General features: G+C 42.4%; 1 protein-coding gene across 1 annotated transcript in view; it reads left to right on the top strand.

Annotated features, from left to right (window-relative positions):
• TGFBR2 (transforming growth factor beta receptor 2) overlaps positions 1-24,731 on the top strand; it is a 51,358-nt gene that overhangs the window by 4,536 nt on the left and 22,091 nt on the right. The window contains exons 2-3 of the mRNA XM_023752954.1: positions 3,047-3,215; positions 7,871-8,061. Of these exons, the coding sequence (XP_023608722.1) occupies positions 3,047-3,215; positions 7,871-8,061 (360 nt within the window). The remainder of the gene's footprint in view (positions 1-3,046; positions 3,216-7,870; positions 8,062-24,731) is intronic.

Raw genomic sequence — 24,731 nt, 5'->3', positions numbered from 1 at the left:
TTGGTCTCTTCACTGTTGATTGTGTTTTGCAGGCATCAAATCCAACCCCCTTATACTTGTCACCACATCTGTGGCTGCCACTGCAGCTTCCAGCACCATCTCATCTGTTTTTATTTATCACTCCTGACTCCTGTCACTTTTCTCACGCTTCTATCTTCTGTTAGGAAAGGACTGGCCAGCCCCCAAAAGGATGCGTTTCCCCCTGAGGTGTGAAAGTGCTAATCTCCTAGCTTTGGGTGCATGCTTTCCACAAGGAGTCATCCAGCTTTATTGAGGGGTTCCCACATCACTGTCACATAAGCTGTATATGAGTTTGAATGGGGGCGGAAGGGTTTTTCCTCTCTCTGCTTTGTTTTGTGCTGGTTATGATGCTTTTCAGGTAATTTTGAGTCAGGGGTCTCAGCCTGGGTTGCACATGAGAATCATCTAGGCAGCTTCTAAAATTCCTGATGCCCCTGGGACCCTCCAGAATAATGAAATCATCTGGAATGGGACCCCTTCATTATTATTATTATTAGATATGTTTTTATTAATTTCAGAGAGGAAGGGAGAGGAAGAGAGAGAGAGAAACATTAATGAAAAGAGAGAATCATTGATTGGCTGCCTCCTGCATGCCCCCTACTCAAGATCGAGCCTGCAACCTGGGCATGTGCCCTGACTGGGAATCGAACAGTGACCTCCTGGTTCATGGCTCAATGCTCAACCACAGACCCATGCCAGCCGGGCATTATTTTTTTGAATGTTCCCTAGGTGATGGATTCCAACATGCCCCCAAATGGATAGCCACTAATCTAGGCTAACATCCTAAGGTACTAGGAGGCTGAATTCCAAGTCAGGGAGGCTTGATTTTATAGCTAAAAACAATAAGGCTCCCTCACCGGCAAATAGATGCTTATCTTAAATATACTCTATTAAAAAGAAATCCAATACACCAAACATGGCCTAGCTTTTTTGGCTTTGCCCATGCCTTGTAGGGAAACCTAAAGGGTTAAACGGATTGGTTCACACATGGATCCAAATCTAACCATTGCAGAAAAAAAATACATATTCATTGCTGCTTTAGTTCCAAATTTAACGCAAGGCTCAGAGAGCACTTCGGCCTATATTTTTAGCTAAGCATAGAGAATTTCAAAATAGTTTGTTACCTAAAAATACACTTCCTGAAATGAACTTGAAGCCTGGGAGGGATGAATGGGTTTATTTTTTCTTCTATATTTAATGTTACCACAAGAAAGCAAACCTTGAATTTATATACGTGTATATTTTTAGAGACCCAGGAAACAGGTGCTATGTCCAAGTGACGAAGAGGGTTGAGTGGCAAAGTGTCGATGACAGAAATCTGATTTCACAGACATGGACGGTGGGAGGGCTTGGAAACTGTTTCTCTGGGATTAGGCAGGAGCATTCTTAGCGAGAGGAGGTGATGAGGAGGTTTTCCCAAGCATGATCCCTGGGAGAAGCACACCTCCCAACTTCTTAACCGGCAAGGAGTAGTTAGTGCCACACATGGTCTAGGTCAGCGGTCACCAACCTTTCGGACCTCGTGGACCGCCGGTTGGCGACCGCTGGTCTAGGGACTTGATCTTCCTTAGTGTCTTGAGTTCAGGTTGGTTGACCAAATGCCTTATAGCCTTTTCTCACTTGACTCTCCAAATGCATGCCTTTAATTACCTTCACTGCCAATAGAAATAGATCTCTTCAAGGAAAATGATGGGGAAGTGGGGTGTTATACATTATTGCCTCTCAGCATGCAATATGTGAGTTGCAAAGAATAATCTGCCTTCAATATGTGATTGGTGGATGTGAATGGATATTGCATTTATAATCACGCACCCCCTAATATGGGGGAAGAAGTTCTATACTCTTTCCCACTTGGTATGAAGGACCAAATGCAAACTTCTCTTATTCATTTCTTTATGTATTCATCTATTCACTCAGTATTCAATAAGTATTTTTTAATATCTTCTTCCATGCGACAGGCCCTCTTCTTGGCAGAGTATATAACCATGGCAGATACAGTCTCACAGAGCTTGCCTTTTGGTGGCTAGATTATAAGCATGTAAACGATCAAGTTGGATTATGCAGAAGATAAAATGGAGTCTGGTCATTGTTACTTGTGGGCTGCTATAAATGAAGAGCTCCCCTTTAACCAGAGACCAGAAAGGTGACAAGAAGCCAGACATAGGGACTAGTAAGAAAAGGCCCAAGGAAGGAAAGAACTTGTCTTCTTCCAGAAATAGCCCATGTGTCCTAAAAATTAATGGGTAAGGAGGAAGAGGATGGGTGATGGAGGTGGTGGTGGCGAGGGCTGAAGTCAGAGAGGTAGCAGACCCTTGAGGTGAACTCAACTTTCACTGGCCTGCAGGAATCCAGAGCCTTGGTAGTATTTGGGATTGTTTCTAGGAGGCATTCTGTCCGTGTTGATTGATCAACTGATTTTCCTCAAGTCGGAGCCAGCCCTTGCAAGAAGTTCCCACAACTTTTTCGGGTGCAGGTCAGGAACAAAATGGTCAAGTCCTGCCTCACCTACAATGTCTCCTGGGAGTAGCCAACTACCGTTCACACTTCATGGCTCTGCTTCCTTGTGACCTCTTTGCCCATCTGGGTGGTGACTCTTGTCTGGCTTCCACATCCTCTGTCTTTCTCTCTATTTTTGGGTTATCCTGCCCTCATCTGTTTCCTTGACTGTCCACCCAGCTAAACTATAATTTCCCTATGGGTGCTTTTCATTGTGCTCCCAGCACCCAGAACAATGCAATAGGCCAATCTAATCTGTGTTTCTTGATGGGGTGATAAGGTTTGTGTAGAAAAAGTGCCTTATGAAGTCATGGACAAAAGCAAGAAATAACTCAAAATCCCCCCCACCCCCCTGCAATGGCTTATGTTAACGGATTGTAGAGTTGCAGGGAATGCTCATCTGATGTGAAAGCATTATTTTGTCTTTCTTCATATTCATTTGTCCGACATCAGGTTCATTTGAAATTGCATAACATCATCAGGAATTCATTAGATAATCATTCAGTGTATCTTTTTTTCCCCTCCACAGTTAATAGTGATGTGATGATCACCGACAACAATGGTGCACTCAAGTTTTCACAATTGTGTAAATTCTGTGACGTGAGATCTTCCACCTGTGACAACCAGAAATCATGCAGGAGCAACTGCAGTATCACATCCATCTGTGAGAAGCCCAATGAAGTCTGTGTGGCCGTCTGGTAAGGTTGCCTTTGAAAAAAATCTTTTGCCCCTTTTTTAATAAGTAACACATGCTTGTGGTACATGGAGTCCCAGTGTCTTCATGCCCTAAGCATAGACACAACCTATTTCTCTTTATCTTAGACCATCTCTCTTTTAAATGTTAAATGTGGTTTCCAGAGTTATTCTGTACATTTTCAAATACACACACACATCTATCTATGTGTGTGACAGTATATCAGATGACTTAATATTTGCAATAAATCTGGAGACCCTTCCTTCCCTTCCTTCTATGCAGGAGAAGAAAATGACACTCTTCAACATTTAATGACAACCCCTCCCCCCCAGTGACACCAGGAGCTTTGTTTTCCTGAGGCAGCCTCAGTCTCATTTTATGGAAAAAGAGGAGATGAAAGGTCGACTGTTGGAAGAGGGGAGCACTTGTCAAAAAAGGGGAAGGTATTGCGGAACCAGAAAACAACCCATTCCTTAGTCAGAAATATTGGCCATGTCACTCACACCACCACTGGGCTATACACTACTTCTTTCTCTTGGATCAGAGCTACATATTTCTTAGATCAGATTCCTTCCACTCTCTCTCTCTCTGTCTCTCTCCCTCCTTGTCTCTCTCTCTCTCTCTCTCTCTCTCTCTCTCTCACCCTCCACCTTACCATACACACACACACACACACACACACACACACACACCTGCTTATAAATTATCTGATTAATTCGTAGTTATAATTGGGAGTGTGAGCAAGAGATAAAAGAAAAATAGAGATCATCAAGTAAGTTCCCATTTTATGAAAATGTATATATTCATTAATGAAATACAACATTTTGCAGACATATTCTCACGTTTTGAATTTATTTGAATTCATATTTTTAAGTAACCCATGTGTCTCCTGACCAGTTGCAAATGAGAATGTAAACCCACATATCTCCCCCTCCCGTTTTGGGAATGAGTCTTTTGGACTTTCGCCAAACCACATATCGTTAGCCTTGATGATAGAGCAATCTAAAAACCTTGCAAATTTCTGTACATACAGGGGGATGAACTTGTTCCCTAAGCACTAAAGGAATGTTAACAGCACAGACCTGCCAGGACAGTTTGCTGTAGCTGCCAGCTTCATTCATGTCCAGTTCTGAGAAGTGCTTTTGAAAAAAGAATTCTGACAAAGACTGTATGGAGAAGAAAGGGACCAGCATTGGAGGTTTAGAAAGTGTGGCATCTGAAGAATGGCTGAGGCCATTAGACATGGTTCCAGGAAAGAAAGGACGAGGGTTCTCTTGAGAGATACTGAAGGACATGATATCTCTTGAGATAGCTCAAGTGGGAAATAGAGTGAACGTTTTCTTTGAAATGCTGAAGGACAGAAGGAGAGTCTATGAAGTTTGCTCAGTACATACTTAAACGTTTTCACAATCATGGTTTCCTAACAGCAGACCAGACTTCCTCCTCTGGAAGAGTCAAAGGTCAGGAGGGGCTGGAGGACTGGCAAGTCTAGTGCAAGAAAGACTGAGACACCCGCCTGATGACCCCAACGCTTCCTTCTCCACTACTCTTCTCCATTTATCATCTGTGCCTAAGTATCACTGCGGTGTGAGCTGACTTCTGATAATGAAAAAAAGAAAAGGCTTTTTAAATTAGGATCTTATTCCCTGACTCACAGTACAAGTCTGAATGACTGATTGTGAATCAAGCCACCGGAATAGAGGCTTTACTGTCTCAGAAAATGGGACTGTGTCGGGGAGAGGAAGCTTGCTGTCTCCACCATGTCCCAGCTGTGAAGTCAGTACTGAACGGTGAGCCTTAGTTTTACCTGCCTTGGGAAAGGCACACGCTCCTAATGAGGAGAAAGGCACATGCAGTGGGTGCTGTGCTATACCCCCCTCACCCTCTTCAGCACCGAGGCTCTCACCTCATCGGCCTCTGGAGCTCTGGCTGCTAAGGGATCACCCTAGTCCCTCCTGGGGACTCCCTTGCACTGAGCAGAACCGCTGCATTGGAGTTGGGCTTTTCTTCACGTTTGGCCCCTCTTCCTGGGCAGCCATCCTAGAACTGATCGATGCAGGGGTCCAATGCCTGGCCACCTTGCCTCAACGTGGGACAGCTCTGATGGGCCATCCCAGCTTTCAGCTCCTGAGGGATCAGCTGAGTCCTTTATTTGCAACCTGCATTGCGGTTCAAATCCTCCATGTGCAGGTCACTTCCAGGTGCCTGTCCAAAAACCTCCTGCACAGAAACCTCATGGCCTCACTGCCTGTTTCCAGGGAACCCAAACCAGGAAAGGGGGCTGTTTTAGAAACTGAAAGCCTTTACTGTGATAAGGCGCGCATGCCAATGACTTATCAGTTTTAGTGTTCTTTTCATTCATCCATTGAGTCATTCATTTAATGTCAACTGTGCACCCATTTCATGTAAAATGTTCAAGTTCTTTCCAAAATTAATTTTATGACCGTGGTTCTGCTTTCCAGTGGTTATTGACAAACTCTTCAATTACTCAGAGCAAATGTTGCTGGACAAAGACATCTATATTGTTTTTCATTGTGTTTTCCCTTCCTGTGTTCATCTGCATCCCAGGATAGTTTGCAAAGTGAACTCTGCTGTCAGAGAGAGCAGTGTTACAGGACTGAGTGGAGAAAGCAGCTAAGGACTTTACCCAGACCGACGCAAGTACTGTATTTGAGTTTCCTCTCTGTGATTTTAGTTCCCTAGGAGCTAGGAGGTGGGAGGCAAAAGGCTCTGAAGATGCCCAGTCATAGCTGAGGAACTGTACTCACAACTCCTTCCTCATCCCATTCCTTGACCTCTACAAGCTTCACAACAAAGAGACCCCATGCTTTTCCCTGGGAGCATAGCAGACTCACTGTGCATCTACACACACATGCATGCGTGTCTGCAACACACACACTCACAGACACAGCTTTGGGGGAAAGGAGGTGATCTAATTTCAAGGCCACCATTTCTGCTATGACTTTCCAGTAACCTTGGCGTTAAGGATGGGTAGATTTTCCAATAGACATAATTTGTTGTGTGACTGTGCCAAGCCAAGTTTCATCGAGTTCCCTGCTACCACCCTGGAGGGAGGGTTCCGATGGTTGCTCCCCCTAACAGTGGGGACCTGCGTAGCAAGGCCTTGCTTCTGTTGCTCCTGCTGGAGTGTTATTCGAGGACCATTGATGTGTTTCACAAAGTGGCACGCCTGCTGCTGCCGGAGTCGCCTCTGGGCTGCATGGATGTCACAACCATGACTCCGTTCCAGCCTCACCCTCATTCCTACTCTCTTACCCCTCCCTCACACACTGTTCTTCAGTGTCCTTGAATTAAGCCCTAAGCCAGCGGGGGATTAGTCAAGTTGCTGTTTCCCTATGGTTATGGGTCCACTTCTTTTCAGGGGAGAATTGTCTTAACTGCTTCATGCTTTCAGCCGGCCTCCTATTTTCCTTGCTGTGAGCATTGAGTTTTGGGGGTGGGGAGTGAGGGGGGTTGATTGGTGAGTGTGTGCTAGTGTATGCTGGCACATATGCACTCATCTGCATGCACTCAGGATCCTTCCCAGGGAAGATTACATGTGCAAACCTGACTGGACCGATCATGTCATTTAAGGCCTGATTTCCCCTCGAGATTTAGAGACTGCTGTTTAAGACAACAGCTATTTTGCATCTGAAAAGGGGAAGATGGGAGGAAGGATATCAGACCAACACAGTCACCCAAGATGGCAGGTTTTTTAGGGGAGCAGAGGGAAGCAGGCAGAGAAGCAATGCACTTTCCAAGGATGCCAGAGGTTTATTTTGACTTCTGCAATGATAATAGCGGGTATTAATCATGTCAGTATTAGATGCCGTGTACACGTAGAACCAATTGAGCACTTCACAGGACCCAAGCAAAATGTGAGAGATCGCTGAGCCCGTAGCTGAGTGAGGCTCCCAATATATGATGTAAAGGAATAAAAAATGTAGACACAATTCATTTATGGCAGCGTAAAATATTTCACTGAACTGTAAGTGAAGAACATCTTGCAGGTCTTTCTCATGGGTTTTAGTCCTCCCCCCTTCTGTTCCTTTCTGTAATTCTGTAATTCTGGAAACTGCAGTTCTTTATCTAGGAGGTATCTTCCGTTTTCTCAGCACAGCCAGCTGCTGACATGGAACATGCCCTCACTCACGATGCCCAGCAAACAAGGAAAGAGGAACCGCAACTACTTCCCCAGACATGCCCTTTGAGAACAAGTTAGCTAGACAGACCCTGGTTCTGCCCAGTAACCTAGAGATGCCATGTGAGCCTGGCAGTACACTCAGGATGGAAGGTTTGAAATCATCCTGGGGAGCCAGCAGTCTTCTGTTTCCTGTGCCTTCCCCTTTAACGACTAAAATTAAGACAGTGTGCAAACTCCTCTGACAGGATAGCCCCCGATGTAAGCGCTCATGTTTATGATCATAAGTGGGCTCGGAGAATAAGCAAAGGAAAAACTGAAAGGAGTAGAGAAAGCCACAGGGGACTATAGGCAACCTGTTAATGCTCCAAAACAGGAACCAGCTGCCCTTCTGAGAAACAACTTGATGAAGGAAATACATTCCAGATTGCTTTTCTGTCCAGAGACCCCATTCATTCATCCCTTCTCTCTTTCTCTACTCCCCATCCCCGCCCCACCCATGAACCTCTGCACCCAAGGAGGAAAAACGATGAGAACATAACACTAGAGACGGTCTGCCACGACCCCGCGCTCGTCTACCATGGGTTTGTTCTTGAAGATGCCGCTTCTCCAAAGTGTATTATGAAAGAGAAGAAAGTGGATGGCGAGACTTTCTTCATGTGTTCCTGCAACACGGACGAGTGCAATGACCACATCATCTTTTCAGAGGGTGAGTTTCCTTCCCCTGATGGCCTGGAGCCTGACTTCCTCGGGGCTGGTTTCTCGGGTCCCCGGTGTGCAGTCTCACAGGACAGTTCCTCCTCCTCTGGCTGGTGCTGGAGAGTGAGCCTCTGGTGGAAGGAGGTGCTTATGGAGCAACAGGGTCAGGTCTGGTCCTTATCAAATCTGACTCATAGGGCCCACATTATTAGTTGTCTTGGACCAATCATTTCCTTTCCCCAGAACAGTGGTTCTCAAAGTACAGCATGACCTGAGAATGTGCTAGAAATGCAGATTCTTGGGCCCTACCCCAGACCCACTGAATCAGAAACCCTGGGTCCTGGGCCCAGCAATCTGTGTTTTAGCAAACCTTCCAAGTGATTCTGATCCAACTAAAATTTGAGAACTACTGGCCTAGATTGGAGGAGGCTGTTTGACAGCGGAGGGGCCTTGCTTTGAATGAACTCCATGGTTTAGTGTACATACTCCTAGGATTTGTCTGTCTAAAGGGTAGTTATTATTGGTCCCATGTGAGAAAAGAACTGAAATGCAGAGAGAAATAATGAGTCAAGGTTTACCCATGGAGACAGGAGAAGACTCAATTAGATTGTACAGCATTTACTCAGCTTGAAAGAAGGGTACATGCTATTCCCTCAATTAAAAAAAAAACAACCCTCTGTTCAATGATTTTAATTATAAAAGCAGTATATGTGCCTTATCAAAAATTCAAACAATCCAAAAATATGCAAAATTTTTAAATTAAAAGTTCATTAACCTCATCCCCTCACTCCTAACCCATCAGATAATCAATACTGAGAGTTTATGGGAAACACATGTTTTTCTGACATTCATTCATATAATCCCTGCAGCCTTTCTCCCTTCTCTGTCTTCCTCCATCAATGCATCTCTCCTCTGTCCATCCATCTATCCATCCCATCCACTCATCCATCTTTCAGGGCAAATAGTTGATCAGACTATAGTATTATTGGGCAACATTTTTTTTTAGCCAACCACTTTTACTTCTCCTTCTAAAGAAGATAACACATACAGATACACTACATGGCACACCTTTAATTCCATAATATGGATTACCTTCTATGACTGAATCATTTCTATTGGGATTATTTAGGTATCTCCAGTTAGTCACTTAATGCTATATTGAATACCTATGCAAGCTCATCTTGCACGTATGTACTATTAATATTTCTGCGAGATAGATTTCTAGAAGTCAAGTTTCTGGATCAAAGTTATGAACATTTTAAATATAGTAACCACGACTAAATTGTTCTCCTTCTAAAAAAGATACCTGAGCATATGGATTTTCATTTACCTTATCCAACAATTATAAGCCTTTTAATTTTGCCAGTCTGATAGTGAAAATGATATTCTCTTGGTTTTAGGAATGCAAATTCAGATTGGGAAAAGGTTATTAACCCAAAATAGATCTGATTCAATAAAAATTCCTTTTGGGACACAAGTGCTACGTCTGCACACCCCTGCGTGTGTCCCAGTGATATAGACCCATCTCCTTCCCTCTGTGTCCTTGACCTCCTGCTAGTTCCCCTCTCTTCCTGTCCAGCTTCCCACTTATGCCAGCTTCTCAGTTCATGAAGGCAGGCATGTACATTTTTATAAGTAACACTTATAAATCACTCCTCCCTCCTACTTTCTCATTCTATAAACACACCATTTTTCTCACTTTCCTTATGTCATTTTGAGTTAGGAGGAAAGATATAACTAGATTAAATCACACAAAGGCATGTTAACACCTGATATCCTGGCTTAACATGTCAATGTTCTCCAAGTAGTTCACTTAAAAAAAATTTATTGTTGAAAGTATTATATGTCCCTTCCTCTCCTCCCCCACCCCCCACCCACTGACCTCTTCTAATAGTTCACCTTTTAAAAGAAAGTCCAGGCTAAGCTAGAGGAATTAATATTTAAGAGTAGAATATCCAGACATGTTTACTCTCATCTGTGAAAGTATTTTTCTCCTTTTGCGTACTGGCTTGCCCATAATGGAAGAGTTTATTTTATCCCCAAAAGACAAAATGTGATAAGTAACCTGCAAGTTGGATACATATAGTACTATAAGCTTTTTCAGATATTAGTGACTTCAGTTTTCAGTGTGTTTCAACTCAGGTGATAATCACAAGCCCACATTCACATATTTTCCCTCTTATTCATTATCAGACTATTTCCTTATGATGTGAGATAATCAGCCTAAAGGCAATTTCTCACTGTACAACTCAAGAGATCCAGTACAGCGGTTGACTCAGATGTCTGGGTGATTTCGGAGTCTTCTAACACGTTCCAGTGTTGTTTGCATTTAGTCTTCTAAAGTGTTCTAGGGGTGTTTCCTTTTTCAAAAGCATCTCTATTCTCCATAGTGGGATATCCGCCCCCCTCCCCAAAAAAACCCAGCAATATTTTAGGATCCATTTCTCCTCTTTTTTATACTAAAAAATAAAAACTCTGGAAGTCCAAGTCAAACAAGATGGTGAAGACAAAATCTCTGGTGGATCTTACACTGTATTTTAAAAAATATGTATTTTTATTGATTTCAGGGAGGAAGGGAGAAGGAGAGAGAGATAGAAACATCAGTGATGAGAGAGAATCATTGATCAGTTGCCTCCTGCACGCTCCTACTGGGGATTGAGCCCGCAACCCCAGGCATGTGCCCTTGACTGGAATCAAACCCGGGACCCTTCAATCTGCAGGCCAACACTCTATCCACTGAGCCAAACCAGCTAGGACTCTTATACTGTGTTTTTATTAGGATAATACTCTGGTCTCATTGCCAGATTTCTGACCTGCAAACACAATGGATGATAATTACTTAAATCATCTGGTTTCTTAAGTCAGGGAAAAAAGGTTGAGCCACAGGATTTTTATTTTTATTTTTAAAAAAATATATATTTTATTGATTTTTCACAGAGCGGAAGGGAGAGGGATAGAGAGTTAGAAACATCAATGAGAGAGGAACATTGACCAGCTGCCTCCTGCACACTCCCCACTGGGGATGTGCCCGCAACCAAGGTACATGCCCTTGGTCGGAATCGAACCTGGGACCTTTCAGTCCGCAGGCCAACGCTCTACCCACCAAGCCAAACCGGCGAGGGCAGGATTTTTTTTTAAATTGTAGATCTTTCAGTGCTGTGATGCACGACAGCTCACATTCAGAGAGAACGTATTGTTGCTGTGTAACAGTGCTCAAACCTTTCCATGGCATGGCCTCATTGAATCTCAGAGCTACCTCATGACATAGGCACTGGTAGCATCCTCATCCTATGAGTGAGAAAGCCAAGCTCAGAGACCTTGGACACTTTGTCCAGAATCACATGGCCAGTGGGTGGCATAGGTAGGATTTATAATGGGTTATGTATGAACAAATCTATGAGGGTCTTCTTTCCTTCCTTCCTCCCTTCCACGTTCAGCGAGTCCTTGGAAAGCAGTATATCCCCAGGCTTACACTCTTCATGTGTTTGTGAGGAATGATGTTTATAAATGATGGCCAGCAGGATGCTCTCACCATGTGAGAAGATCATGGTCTCCTCAATAAAACCATCTCCCCAGCTAAGCCAGTTTTAAGCTGTTTGTCCTTGGGTGAACTAATTCACCTTAGACTTCCCCTCTGAAAAAATGCGGATAGAAATAGTGCTCAATTTCAATAGGGTTTGTGTGAAGATAAATGAGTTTATTCATGTAGGAACTTAGAATAGTACCTGGCACAGAGCTCATAGTCAATACATTTTGGCTGTTACTATTGTTCTGGATTCAAATGAACGAGGAGCTTTATAGCAGCCTCATGTCATAGTCTCTTCCTTCCTGAAAGCCTTCAGTGGGGTTATGTTTGATGCCATCCACCATAACAACATTCCTGTGAACCTCAGGGATGTGCTCACTGACAGGAATGTGGTTGAGGAGGCTCTTTAGTGCACTGCATTGCTGTCTTCCTGAGAAGCCAGGAGAAATGGCTCTCAGCTCCCTGCCTCAGAAAGGTGGTTCCCGCATGAGGACCTATTTGCATCGGAACTTCAGGACACTTTGAAGCATGCAGAGCAGGAGCCAGCAAACTTCTTAGATGGAGGACCTGGTAATAAACATTTTTGGCTTTGCAGGCCGTGGAGTCCCTGCTGCAGCTACTCAGCTCTGTCGCTGAGGTGGCCATAGACAGTATGTAAACAGTTGGACGCAGCTGTGTTCCAAGAAATCTTCACTTACAAAACCAGGCTTCAGGCCAACCCTGATGTAGATGGTTATGTGTTTTGTTTTCTTTTGTTTTGTATTTCTCCCTTCGATACAAACTACCAGAAAAGCTTAAAGTCCAATTTAAGTCATGCTCCTAGCAAGTTTGTGAGCACACATTTGTATACTGTTATCACCCCTGCTCATCTGTTTTCCTACATTCATCTCCCATTTGTCTTGATACCAGTTCCTTCTATCTTTTTTTTACTATTAAGTTTCTCTATAGGTTGCATGTGATTTTTCTTTTTTTAAAAAGATGGAAATGGGGGAGGAGGATGGGAGCGTCCTGGAAGAGGTTAATGGGGGAAAACAGAGAACCTATGTAATACTTTTAACAATAAAGATTAAACAAAATAAAGATGGAATTATCAGCAACTATATCAATAACATCTATGTAACTCAGAAACCAGGACTCTGGAAACCGCTCTGACTCAAAGGTCCACGGATGGGGTTGAATAGAGAAGTGGACCATCAGATGTAGGGTGTCACCCAGGGTGTGTTCACCGCTGACCGGCGGGCTGCGTGCAGGCGTTCAGTTAGCGCTCTCTCTGACTGGAGAAGTCGAGGGAGGGGAGACGAGGACTTCTAGTAGCCACAGAGTTTCATTCCTTCCTCTCTCATTGTTGTAAGAATTTCTTTTAAATGAAAACAGACTCTTTGGTTTGCAAGCCTAACTCTGGCAGGAAGACAAATGATTTTTTTACAGCATCAGACACGCGGTTTCCTGTCTGTGTTTAACTTGCTAGCAGAACATCTCAGCCAGCTGGTTCCCCGTGGACCTACTGTGACCTTAATAACGTTGCCTCCTGCCATCCAGCAAGCCCACTCTGTGTATTGATCACACGCCCGGTGCACTTGATTGACTCGTATTGGTTTCGGAGTCCGGGAAGGCTCGCAGGGAGGTGCTGCCCCTTTTCTCTCAAATCTCATTTTGTGTTTGTTTCGCTCCGGGATCAGGGAGCTGGCTCCTTGAGTAGCTCCTGGTTCTTGCGTGTAAGAAACGAGAAGCATAAGTGGTGTTTTGGCAGGTCGGGGAGTTCTGGGTGTGCTGCCGTGGAGCCGTGCACCCGATACTCAAAATAGCTGTCTCGCCAGCTGTGCATTTTTGTTTCGAGAGAAACAAACCAGATTTACTTTCTGGTCTAAATGCGGAAGAAGAAAAAAAAATAAGAGTGGAAGTATGGTTGTGCAAAGTTCTTAGCAGAGGAGGAAAATGATGGATTCAAGTCAGTAGCCTCATTCCTGGGAAGAGAAATCAGTCATTGGTGGGATGACTCACGCCCGTGGATCCTTGGGTTGTGAATGAGTGCCCTTAGAAAGCCTCCCCGGAATCCGTGAATTCGGCCCGTGTCTGGCCAAGAAAATAATGAAAGTTGTACATGCCAGAGGCCACTGTGACGCAGTCCAGTGAAGCTTAGGGGATGTATTTGTAGTGACTTCAGGCAAACCAGTGGCTTTTGTAGATTTTTATTTTCTTAAGCAGCAAAGTAAACAAGATGCTCCAAGGCCAGAGGTGGCTGCTGGTTATGATTATTTCTACTCTGGAACCTCATTCTGATGATGAATCAAGGCAGAGTGGAATCATTAAGGACACTCTACCTTGCATCCCGTCCACTGGTTGGTGTAACGGTGGACCCATGAGGCTGGCAGTGCTATGAGGCTGTGGTGGTGCATCCATACATCCACATGTCCAGTTCCTCATCTCTCCCCGAGCCACCTCCTTGTGTTCTATAAAAAACACATGGATGGGTGAAACGGGTCGAGGGAGACTCTTTGCTACTTTACAAGTATGGCAGTGCCCCACCAGTGGAAAAACACCAGGGAGCTAGCTAACCACCGTGAAACTGATTTTCATTTCCGCCCATACTAAACTTCAAAGGGCGTGTTTACCACCAGCTGGACATCTGGCCGACGTGCTTTTGGAAAAAAAAACCTTTTCTGGTTTGCAAATCACTCCTGCATGTTGCTAATTATGTAAAATTTCAATTTTACCAGCAGTAATTATGCCTTTAAAAAAAATCTAATATTAACTTTTAAAGAAGCAATATTTGCTTTTCTACTTTTGAAAAATATACACCTCCTGCTACCTCCTGAGGATATAGCTAGTTCCGATGTCAAGAACAACTGATCCTACATTCAGTCATTAAAGTTCTTTCCATTCTTTCCATAGTCCGGTCCCAGCGTATTTAAAATAACAATGTCTTCTGTCCGGCTGGAGTCGTTCTCTACCTTGGCCGCAGGTTTGAAACACCTGATAAGCTTTAAAAGCTACTCATTAAAGCCCTAACCAGTTTGGCTCAGTGGATAGAGCGTCAGCCTGCGGACTCAAGGGTCCCAGGTTTGATTCCAGTCAAGGGCATGTACCTTGGTTGCGGGCACTTCCCTAGTAGGGAGTGTGCAGGAGGCAGCTGATTGATGTCTCTCTCACATCGATGTTTCTAACTCTCTATCCCTCTCCCTTCCTCTGTGTAAAAAAATCAATAAAATATTTTTATTGATTATTTATTTAAAAAAATAAAATAAAAGCTACTCATTAAAGGGTCTTAGCCCTGCAGTTTTGGTCTTAATTGGTCCGAGGCCTTGTATCAGGATTTTAAAAAACCACAAAAACTTCCCAAGATATTTTAATATGCGGCCAATGTTGGGAGACACTGGACTCAAGACAGTTTGTTCTGCCAAATCTTTTTGTATTTTTCAGCATGGTCCCCATACAACCTGAAAAGGGATGGTGGCAATTAGAGAATGCCCGCCACCACAGGAAGTAGCTGAAATTTGCCTTCTAGGTTAAAGGAGGGGAAAACAAGCAAACAAAACACCTGTATTACCACACTCCTGAGGAAGAATAAGATTCTTTTTTTCTTTTTAATCCTCACCCAAGGATATTTTTCTATTGATTTTTTTGAGAGAGTGGAAGAGAGAGGGAAAGAGAGAAATTTCAAATGGAGAGAAACACATCGATTGGTTGCCTCCTGCATGAGCCTGGGCCAGAGAGGAGCCTGCCACTGAGGTAAGTGCCCTGGACCGGAATCGAACCTGGGACCAACGGTCCCCAGGCCAAGGCTCTATCCACTGAGCCAAACCAGCTAGGGCAAGAGTGAGATTCATTAATGTAAGCTATTACTGAGCTTTTCACAGTTACCAGTTACTTCGGGAGAGGCCAAGGACCTCATTGAGAATAGGTATGTGAGGTTTTAGAACTGCTGAAATGATACACTGAAGGGGAGGCACATTTTAAACCTGAACGCATGGCTGAAAGGTTGGATGCTACTGCCTTGGCAAAGATGGGGTGGGGCGGTGGCTGGTGGGCAGTGTGTGTAGTTGGAGGAGGTGAGACTGTCAGGTGGGAGGGAATCGTGGCAAGCTGTGGTTCCCGTGGAAAGCCAGTAGAGAAGTCAGAACATGTTTTGGTGACCTGACAGGTATCAAGTGTGAGTCATCCATGGGCATTTTCTAAAGCCAGCTAATCTCCCTATTGGAGAAGATTCTGAAATAACTTAAGAACTCTACCTCTGCTTTCTGATTTCCTGAGAACACGAAGGACCCTAGACACAGTAGAAGATATAATCTAGAAAAAGAATTGAAGAACCAGGGCATCCTAAGAAAACCCCACCTTAGTGGTCAGCAGATTATAACACAGAGAAAAAAATGAAAAAAAAAATCCAGCCCCAAAGAACATGTATCATGCCAAGGACCCTGATGGAACGAACATTCATAAGACATGGTGTTGTATCGTGGGCAAAGCCTGGCCCGTTGTCAGCTCTCTGATAGTATTAGTTGTCCTCCTTCTAAAACCAAAGCCACAGACGTAGCAAGAATCCATATCCCCAGGAGGAACACAAAGGTTGTTGAGCAGAGTGGAAGGAATGCCTAACACAGCAGAGACACAATCCGGGTTTTCATTGCCTGGAATGACCAGTAATACGAAGCAACAGATACATGTAAAGTGAGGCACCTAGATTCAAACAGTCAGTTGTAGAGGGGCAGCTCATGAGAAAGCTGGCTGGGCATCTGTTCATGATAAAGACCCAGGGGCTTACAGGTGAGTCAGGGTCATCCTAAAACTGGGATGATCTGGCCGAGAGAATCAGAACAGCAGAACAAACAAACCAGCAGTCATCTTACACTGCACTCATTGGAAGGGGCCCACTGTAGTCTATGCTGCAAGTCTTTTAGCTGGGTCTAGCGAAACGACATGGAGGATCTTGAGTAGCAAGAATGATTTCAGAGAGCAGATCACTTTAGACTCACAAAAGGGCCTGGCATGGATCGAGCACCTGCTGTGTGCTGGGCAGGAAGACTTTAGGGCAGTGGTCGGCAATCTCATTAGTCAACAGAGCCAAATATCAACAGTACAACGATTGAAATTTCTTTTGAGAGCCAAATTTTTTAAACTTAAACTATATAGGTAGGTACATTGTTATTAACTTAATCAGGGTACTCCTAAGGCTTAGGAAGAGCCACACTCAAGGGGCCAAAGAGCCGCATGTGGCTCGCGAGCCGCAGTTTGCCGACCCTAAAGTTTAGGGTCTGACAAATACATCAGACTTCGGAGTCTGATACACATGTCTTTTGAAAAGTGATTGAAGGAAACAGGGATGTTCAACTGGAAAAGGAAATGATTTAGAGAAATGGGCTAAATGCCCACCAGGAGTTTAAGAGCTCTCATCTCACAGAAGAAGGAATCCTTTTGTTGTCTCTTGTCTTAGAGAGCAGCAAGAAAGCCATTATGTGGACAAACAGGAAGTCTGTATATGACTTAACATAAAAAATAACCTTTCGAATAGCCCAATGTTTAGAATTAGTTTATCCTAATAGACCTGCAGCTAGATCTGTTGGGATTAGATATTGTGGGATTAGATATTGGGATGATTTACAGAGGAGTGGGTTTCCCTTGTAATATTTCAGCCAGACGTGTTCTCTCTCTCTCTCTCTCTCTCTCTCTCTCTCTCTCTCTCTCTCTCTCTCTCTCTCATATATTTCCGAAGAGGTTGTCATAAAAATTAGACTACATGTAAGACCCTTTTTTTGGGGAGAGAAGTGGGAAGGAAATAGTGTAAGGGAGACTGTGGGATGAGCTGCAAGAGGTGGGGAAGAGCTTAGTTTTGAAATATATGTAATTGGAATAAAACAACCATCTGAACTGGAGGGAAGCATCTTCCATCATTCTGGGGGAACAATATTCTCAAAGTCTGTCTGGAATGACAAACAGTCCTGTCAATGGGCGGGAGGTTAAATTAAATTCTGCATGCCCAGTGAGCTCACTGTCCTTCTGTTGTTTAATTAAAATGGTTTTTTCATTGTTTGCCTGAATTTAATTGTTTGCTTTTTATTGAGATGATGGATGGGGAATCATATCTCATTCTACACTCCTCCAGAGGTTCCTCTGACTAGAAAATTCTCAGGCACCATTTCTCACTGGCTTGCACTGAATGCAATTGTACGAGGGCTTTGCAAGCAAGTCCATTACAACTTTTCTTTGCAAGAGGGAAACATCTCTGTGGCGGAGCACCAAGGGGCTTATCCCATGTTTGCTAGAGCTGTGTGTCTCAAACTTCACCACATAAATGAACCAAGTAGAGAACTCTTTAAAATGCAGATTCTGGTTCAGCAATTTGGGTCAGGGCTGAGAGTCTTCATTTGTCATAAATTCCCAGGTAACGTCTGCTGATGCTGCTGGTCTGGGGAGCACACTTTGAATAGAGAGTGTCAAAAGTTTCTTTCTGGACCATGCTACCAAAACTATTAAAGATACAGAAAATGGTGATAAAATATTGGAATTCCTGAGTATGAGATATCTATATATTTGTATCTGTATATCTATATCTATATCTATATCTAATCATCTATCTCTATAGTCCCAAAGATGTTTACACACTTTGAATAATTATAAAGGCAGTGTTTATTAAAATGTATTTCATTTTCAAAATTAAGCTATCAGCTGTTAGAGTGTGTTTACATTTTGGGGGGACACCCTGTATATATAATGGCTTGGGGTATGGGCATATGTGTGTGTGAGTGATGGGGCAAGAACAGAGGAAAGCAGATAAGGATATGAAATGTAACAAACTAAAGAGGTCGTTTGTTTTGCTCCTTCTGAAATCCTTAATCTTTCTCGGAAGGGATCTCAGCATGTCTGCCTGGCGAGTGCTGTGACTCAGCAACGCTTCCTCTGCATGATCAGTGAACATACTCAGAACATATCCAGTAAATATTTAGGAGATATCAGTACTGTTTATCTTTTTTAAAAACTCTATTTTTTTGTTAATCTTCACCCAAGGATATTTTTTTACAGATTTTTAGAGAGTGGAAAGGAGGGAGGGAGGGAGAGAGAGAGAAGCATTGATGAGAGAGAGACATGTCTATTGATTGGCTCCCACACACACTCTGACCAGGGCCAGGTATTGAACCTGCAACCCAGGTACGTGCCCTTGACTGGGAATCAAACCCCTGACCTTTAGGTCTACAGGCAGATGCTCTATCAACTGGCCAGGGCTGTTGTTTTAAGATTCCACATATGGTGAGATCATGCAGTATTTGTCTTTCTCTGTCTGACTTATTTCACTCAGCATAATGCCTTCTAGGTCCATCCATGTTGTCACAAATGGTAGGATTTCCATCTTTTTTATGACTGAATAGTATTCCATTACATATACAGTGAACACATAGGTTGTTTCCATGTCTTGGCTACTGTAAGTAATGCTTCAGTGAACATCAGGGTGCATGTATCTCTTCAAGATAGTAATTTCATTTCCTTTTTATTAATTAGGTTCTGACTAAACATTTTCCAAAGGATTCTACTGTAGTGTAGGAAGAATTTGGGGGCAGGGTTGGACAAATCTGCAAAAATCAAATTTTGACATCTGTATTCAGTCATATTAAGGCCAAGAAAACTACTTGGACAGTAAAAGGCTACAATCAAAGATAAAAAATTACGAAAGTTTTGCTTTAGGGAGATTTTTACTTACTAATTTTCTTTAATATTTGTAAGATTATTCAAATTCTATAGTTTTTTTTGGGTCAGTTTTGGTAAGTTACATATATATATCATTTTTATTAGGTCTTTGATCATTGTACAAGTTTTCACATTTATTAACAAAATGCTGCTCGTGGATTTTCTTATCCTTTGCATCTTTGTTGGGCCTATAATTAAATATGCGTCTCCTCTGTGCTTTTGTTCCATTATCAGTCTCACAGAGCTCCTTACGTTGTGTAGTCATTTACACTACACTTGGGGTATTGCTGATTCTCCCGCTTATGTCTCTGTTTTCTATTTCCCCAATTGCAACTACATTTACTTCTATTTTCTTTGGCTCCATAATCTTGTCCTTTTTCTGAATTTTCATGTTGAACCCTGTATTGGCTTACTCTCCTGAGAGCTACCATGAGCAACCTCATCAGTGAAGCTCAACCCTCCAAACGCACCACTAACTACCCTGCAAGGCTCCTCTGCTTGGACCCCAGCTCACTTTATGTATTTTTTCCCATTTCTATTTCTATGAAAAGGAAATAATAATACATACCTAGCTGTGCAGCTATGAGGATTCAAACTTAACCATATAAAAACATAGTGTGTGGCATTTAGTAGATGCTCAATAAATGAATGCTGTACTTTTTCGGGGTTATAATTCACAGAATGGCTCGACAGGAAATACTCCCTTCCCCCCCAGCATATCTCTCTTTAGCACAGTTTCCTTCTTTGGACCTCCGCCAGTTGCATATATATCCTGTTGCTTTAGATGAACATGTCGGCTTGTGAAAACCTTTGTGGTTAGAGGGTCACTACCAACTTCACAAGAATCTCTGTAGTTGCCATGTGATGCTCATTTGTATACCCACACACCAAGGGATGGGGGAAATGATCACCTGTGCCCCTTCCTATTGCTCGGATAAATAAGTATCTTGGTAAATTTGCTCCAAACGCCTGCTCTGTGACCTTTTAAAAATACTGATTTATAGAGGTTCAATTTTGATTTCCTTTTAGCAACCAGTGTTGGCTATGGGCATCACAAAGGATTTGAAAGAGGCTGGAAGCAACCTGTCTTCATTGTCCTCTATATGGTGTGTGTGTGTGAGATTCAGCAACTTGTTTACTTTTAAATCACTCCAGAGGAATGTATACCATGGAATTTCCTCTTGAGATTTTCTGCCAGTTTGTATTATTTTATGGCATACTAACATTTATCTTTGACCTTTGTCTTTAAAAAAGATTTATTTATCAAGTCTGACATTTGCAAATGGCTCCTTTGCAACAAAATCTGGCCTCTCTCTGTGGGACACATTTCTTTGGAAAATTTCAGAATTATTAAATGGATCCCTGGGGTTATTGCTAGGAACACAGCTTGGTGGCACGGGGTGAAGGAACCACTCAGACCTGGGGAAATGGGCACCCCTGCTTGCCTTGTGCGAACCATCATAAATTTCAATGCCCCCCTCAATGTTTTTTCTTCCTTTCTCTTCTCTCTCTTTCCCTCTCTCTCTTTTTCTTTCTTCTCCATCTCGAAAGTGAGATGATGCTTATAAAGTGAATTGCTCAGAGCCTATCTCAACGAAGCACATGATGGTAGTTATCTTTATTATTAAGAGTTTGAAGGAAGCAGGGGGGCAGGGGTCCCATCATTTTCCACTGCAGAGCTCCCTGTCCAGGTGACAAAAGCTGAGGAAGAACCCACAGTTGCCTGTGGGGAACACAACATCATGCCAGGAGGCTCTGTTTCCTCCCTTACCAGCTTCCCCAAGAAACGGGAAGAATCTCAAACTCTGCTCTAGGAAATCATGGCAAAGAGATGAGCGTCAGGTGCCTTCACTCTGCCAAGGGCTCTTGCTTGTGCGCATATGCACCTTGGACTTCTTGGAAGTCAGGAGAAGCCTGCGGACCCCTTCTCAGAGTGATGTGTTTTTAAATGCATATACTATAAAACACAGGACTCCAAAGAAAACCCATGACATGGGACTGCAAGGATCAAATATTTTAAAAATAAACTCATGCTATAGTAACATGTTTCTATGGTAATGTTTTAAATAAGATCTAGATCAGGTCTAAAAAAATGGAAATGTCTAAGTGATGAGTATAAATGATACGCCAAGACATCTGCAATAAATGTGAATATTGGTGACAAAGTTACCCATGGCTAATGCTAGGAAAGGTGACATTTTAGCTAAGGGTTAGAGCAAATTTTGTCCATTTTAAACTCACAGAGGTACTGAATTCTACCCATGGAGCTTAGGCTAAGAGCTCCTGCGGTTATAGTGTGGGGACTCATTTTTTATAACCTTGGAGAAATGCCCCTTATTTTCTATGCCCTCCAGAACGAGCTCAATGTTACATAACAAGGGAGTGTCAAGTGAATGTCAGGTCTTGAGCACTAGTTACAACATCCAAGAAACAATTCATGGAAGTTTCCAACAGTTCAACAATTACATCTTGAACCCCACTATTTCTATCTAGGAATAGGCTCTGAGAGAAAAAAGTTTTTAGGGTTCTTCCTCATGTTTTTTTTCTTCCCAGGTAGAGAAAAGATGCATATTTTCAGGGACACCACTCAACTGTGGTTCTTAGTTAAGAACGAGAGAAATCATCGGCACACTCAGAATATGTCCCTTAAGACACATCATCCAAGAATTGCCGATGTCACTTAACCGATGGCTATACACTCACTTAGTCCAGCCCCGACTTTTATCAAATTGGGAGGTTATATGAAGTCATTGTAAATTGGTTCTCACCAATGGGAAGTCTGAGCATTACAGTGTAGAGTTAAGAGCAGGAGTCTCACCAATCTGACAGGTGCTTTTCAAATGTCAGTTTCGCTATTGCCCAAGTTTATGGTCTTGGGAAATTATTTAAACCATCTGGCCCTTTTAGGTTCCTCACCTATAAAATGGGGTTTATAATAATAGCAGTTTCTATAGGGTTTTTTTCTGATGAAATATAAATATTATATAAAACTCTTAGGACACAGCCAGTTTCATACTAAGAATTCAATTTACGAGTTTCTGTGTAATTGGCGGCTGGCGAGAATACTTCCTGCTGGTCTCTGAGTATAAAAGATGCTAGCTGGTACCTACACCCACAGCTGTTGGTTTTTTCTTTCTTTTTTTTAGTAGTAGCCTAAGGGTTAATACTGTGAGAGGGTGTGGGTGGCTCCTGTTTAGATAAAGCCACATCCCAAAGCTTCCTTTCAGCCCCTTTGCTATTGTGAGGGTTTTTCACTGCCTCTTTGAAGTTTCAAAATTGACAGATGTTATTCAATAATTCCCTCCCCACAAGATACTTACAGTAGATTTTCAAAAAGAAAACACAGGAAATTCGAGGGGAAAGTAAACCTTTGGTTTTTAACATTGGTTATTAACTGTATTTGAAGGTGGGGGTATTTCTAGAGACGGCTTCAATGAATGATCAGATACATTTCAGGGATTTCTGTGTTTGTGTGTCTCTTAGCCTGAAAAAGAATAGAATTTAGTCTAGGAATATATCCCAAGAAACCAGAAACACCAATCAGAAAGGATATATGCACCCCTATGTTCACAGTAGCACAATTTACAATAGCTAAGATTTGGAATCAGCCTAAGTGCCCATCAGCAGATGAGTGGATTAAAAAACTTTGGCACATCTATGCAATGGAATACTATGCTGCAGTAAAAAGGAAGGAACTCCTACCATTTGCAACAGCATGGATGGAGCTGGAGAGCATTATGCTAAGTGAAATAAGTCAGTCAGAGAAAGATAAATATCACATGATCTCACTCATTTGTGGACTATAATGAACAACATAAACCGATGAACAAAAACAGATCTAGAGACAGAGAAGCATCGATCAGATGCTCAAACCTCAGAGGGAAGGTAGGGGAGGGTGGGGGCAAAGGGGAGAGATCAACCAAAGGACTTGTATGCATGCATATAAGCATAAGCGATGGACGCAGACAACAGGGGATGAGGGTGAGGGCAAGACTGGGGGGATGAGGGGACAATGGGGGGATAAAGACACATTTGTAATACCTTAATCAATAACAAATTTAAAAAAAAGAAATATAGCTGCTAAGAAGCAAAAAAAAAAAAAAGAATAGAATTTAGTGAGGAAGACCCTTTTGATATATGGCCAGGAATTATAAAATTCACTTAGGAGTGGTAGATAAACAGCTCATTTGGTCATTTTGCACTCTTTAATGAACTGGAGACATGACTAAGTAATTATGCAATTAATATTTAAAATTTTCTAATTGTGTTGATTTCTCACATGTGAAAGAGAATATTCACAATGGATCAAAATACAATCTCTCCAAATTCTGCCCGTGTGTCACAGGTTGTTAAAATAACATCTATAGAAGAGTAGTCAGCAAACATTTTTTGTAAAGGGGAAGATAGTGAATATTTTAGGCTGTCTGAGCAAGATATGAGCTCTCTTGCATGAACTTCTTAGTTTCTTTTTAAATTTATTTTTTATTGGGATAACATTGGTTATTAACTGTATAAATTTCAGGTGTCCAATATTATAATTCAATATCTGTTTACTATACTGTGTGCTCACCACCAAAATCTAATTTCCTTGGGTCACCATATATTTGACCCCTTTACCCATTTGCCTTCCTCTCATCCCCCTTTTCCTCTGTTAACGACTATTCTGTGATCTGTATCTATGTTTGCTTTTCTGTGTTTTTTGTTTGTTTCTTTTTTTGTTGTTTTATATTCCACGGATTAGTGAAATACTGTTTTTGTCCTTTTCCGTCTGACTTATTTCACTTAGCACAGTACCCTCAATATCCTTCTGTGTTATCACAAATGGCAATAATTCATCTGTTTTTGGCTGAGTAGTATTCCATTGTTTGTATATACCACTTTTTCTTTCCTTTTTTGGCATAATTAGTGTTATTTTATTTTTTCTTTCTTTATTGATTAAGGTATTACATATGTGTCCTTATCACCCCATTGCCCCATCCCCCCAACTCATGCCCTCACCCCCCTGTTGTCTGTGTCCATTGGTTAGGCTTATATGCATGCATACAAAGTCCTTTGGTTGATATCTCCCCCTTGTCCCCACCTTCCCCTACTTTCTCTCTGAGGTTTGACGGTCTGATCGATGCTTCTCTGTCTCTGGATCTGTTTTTGTTCATCAGCTTATGTTGTTCATTATATTCCATAAATGAGTGAGATCATGTGATATTTATCTTTCTCTGACTGGCTTATTTCATTTAGCATAATGCTCTCCAGTTCTATCCATGCTGTTGCAAATGGTAAGAATTTCTTATTTTTTACTGCAGCGTAGTATTCCATTGTGTAGATGTACCGCAGTTTTTAATCCACTCCTCTGCTGATAGGCACTTCATATACCACTTTTTCTTGATCCAATAATGCATTGATGGACACTTAGGTTGTTTCAGTATCTTGGCTATAGTTAATAATGCTATAATGAACATTGGGGTACATATATTTTTCGAGTT

The sequence above is a fragment of the Myotis lucifugus genome, unplaced genomic scaffold (assembly GCF_000147115.1).
Source record: "Myotis lucifugus unplaced genomic scaffold, Myoluc2.0 scaffold_39, whole genome shotgun sequence".
Taxonomy (NCBI): Eukaryota; Metazoa; Chordata; class Mammalia; order Chiroptera; family Vespertilionidae; genus Myotis; species Myotis lucifugus.
This window is presented reverse-complemented; position numbering and strand designations above follow the sequence as displayed.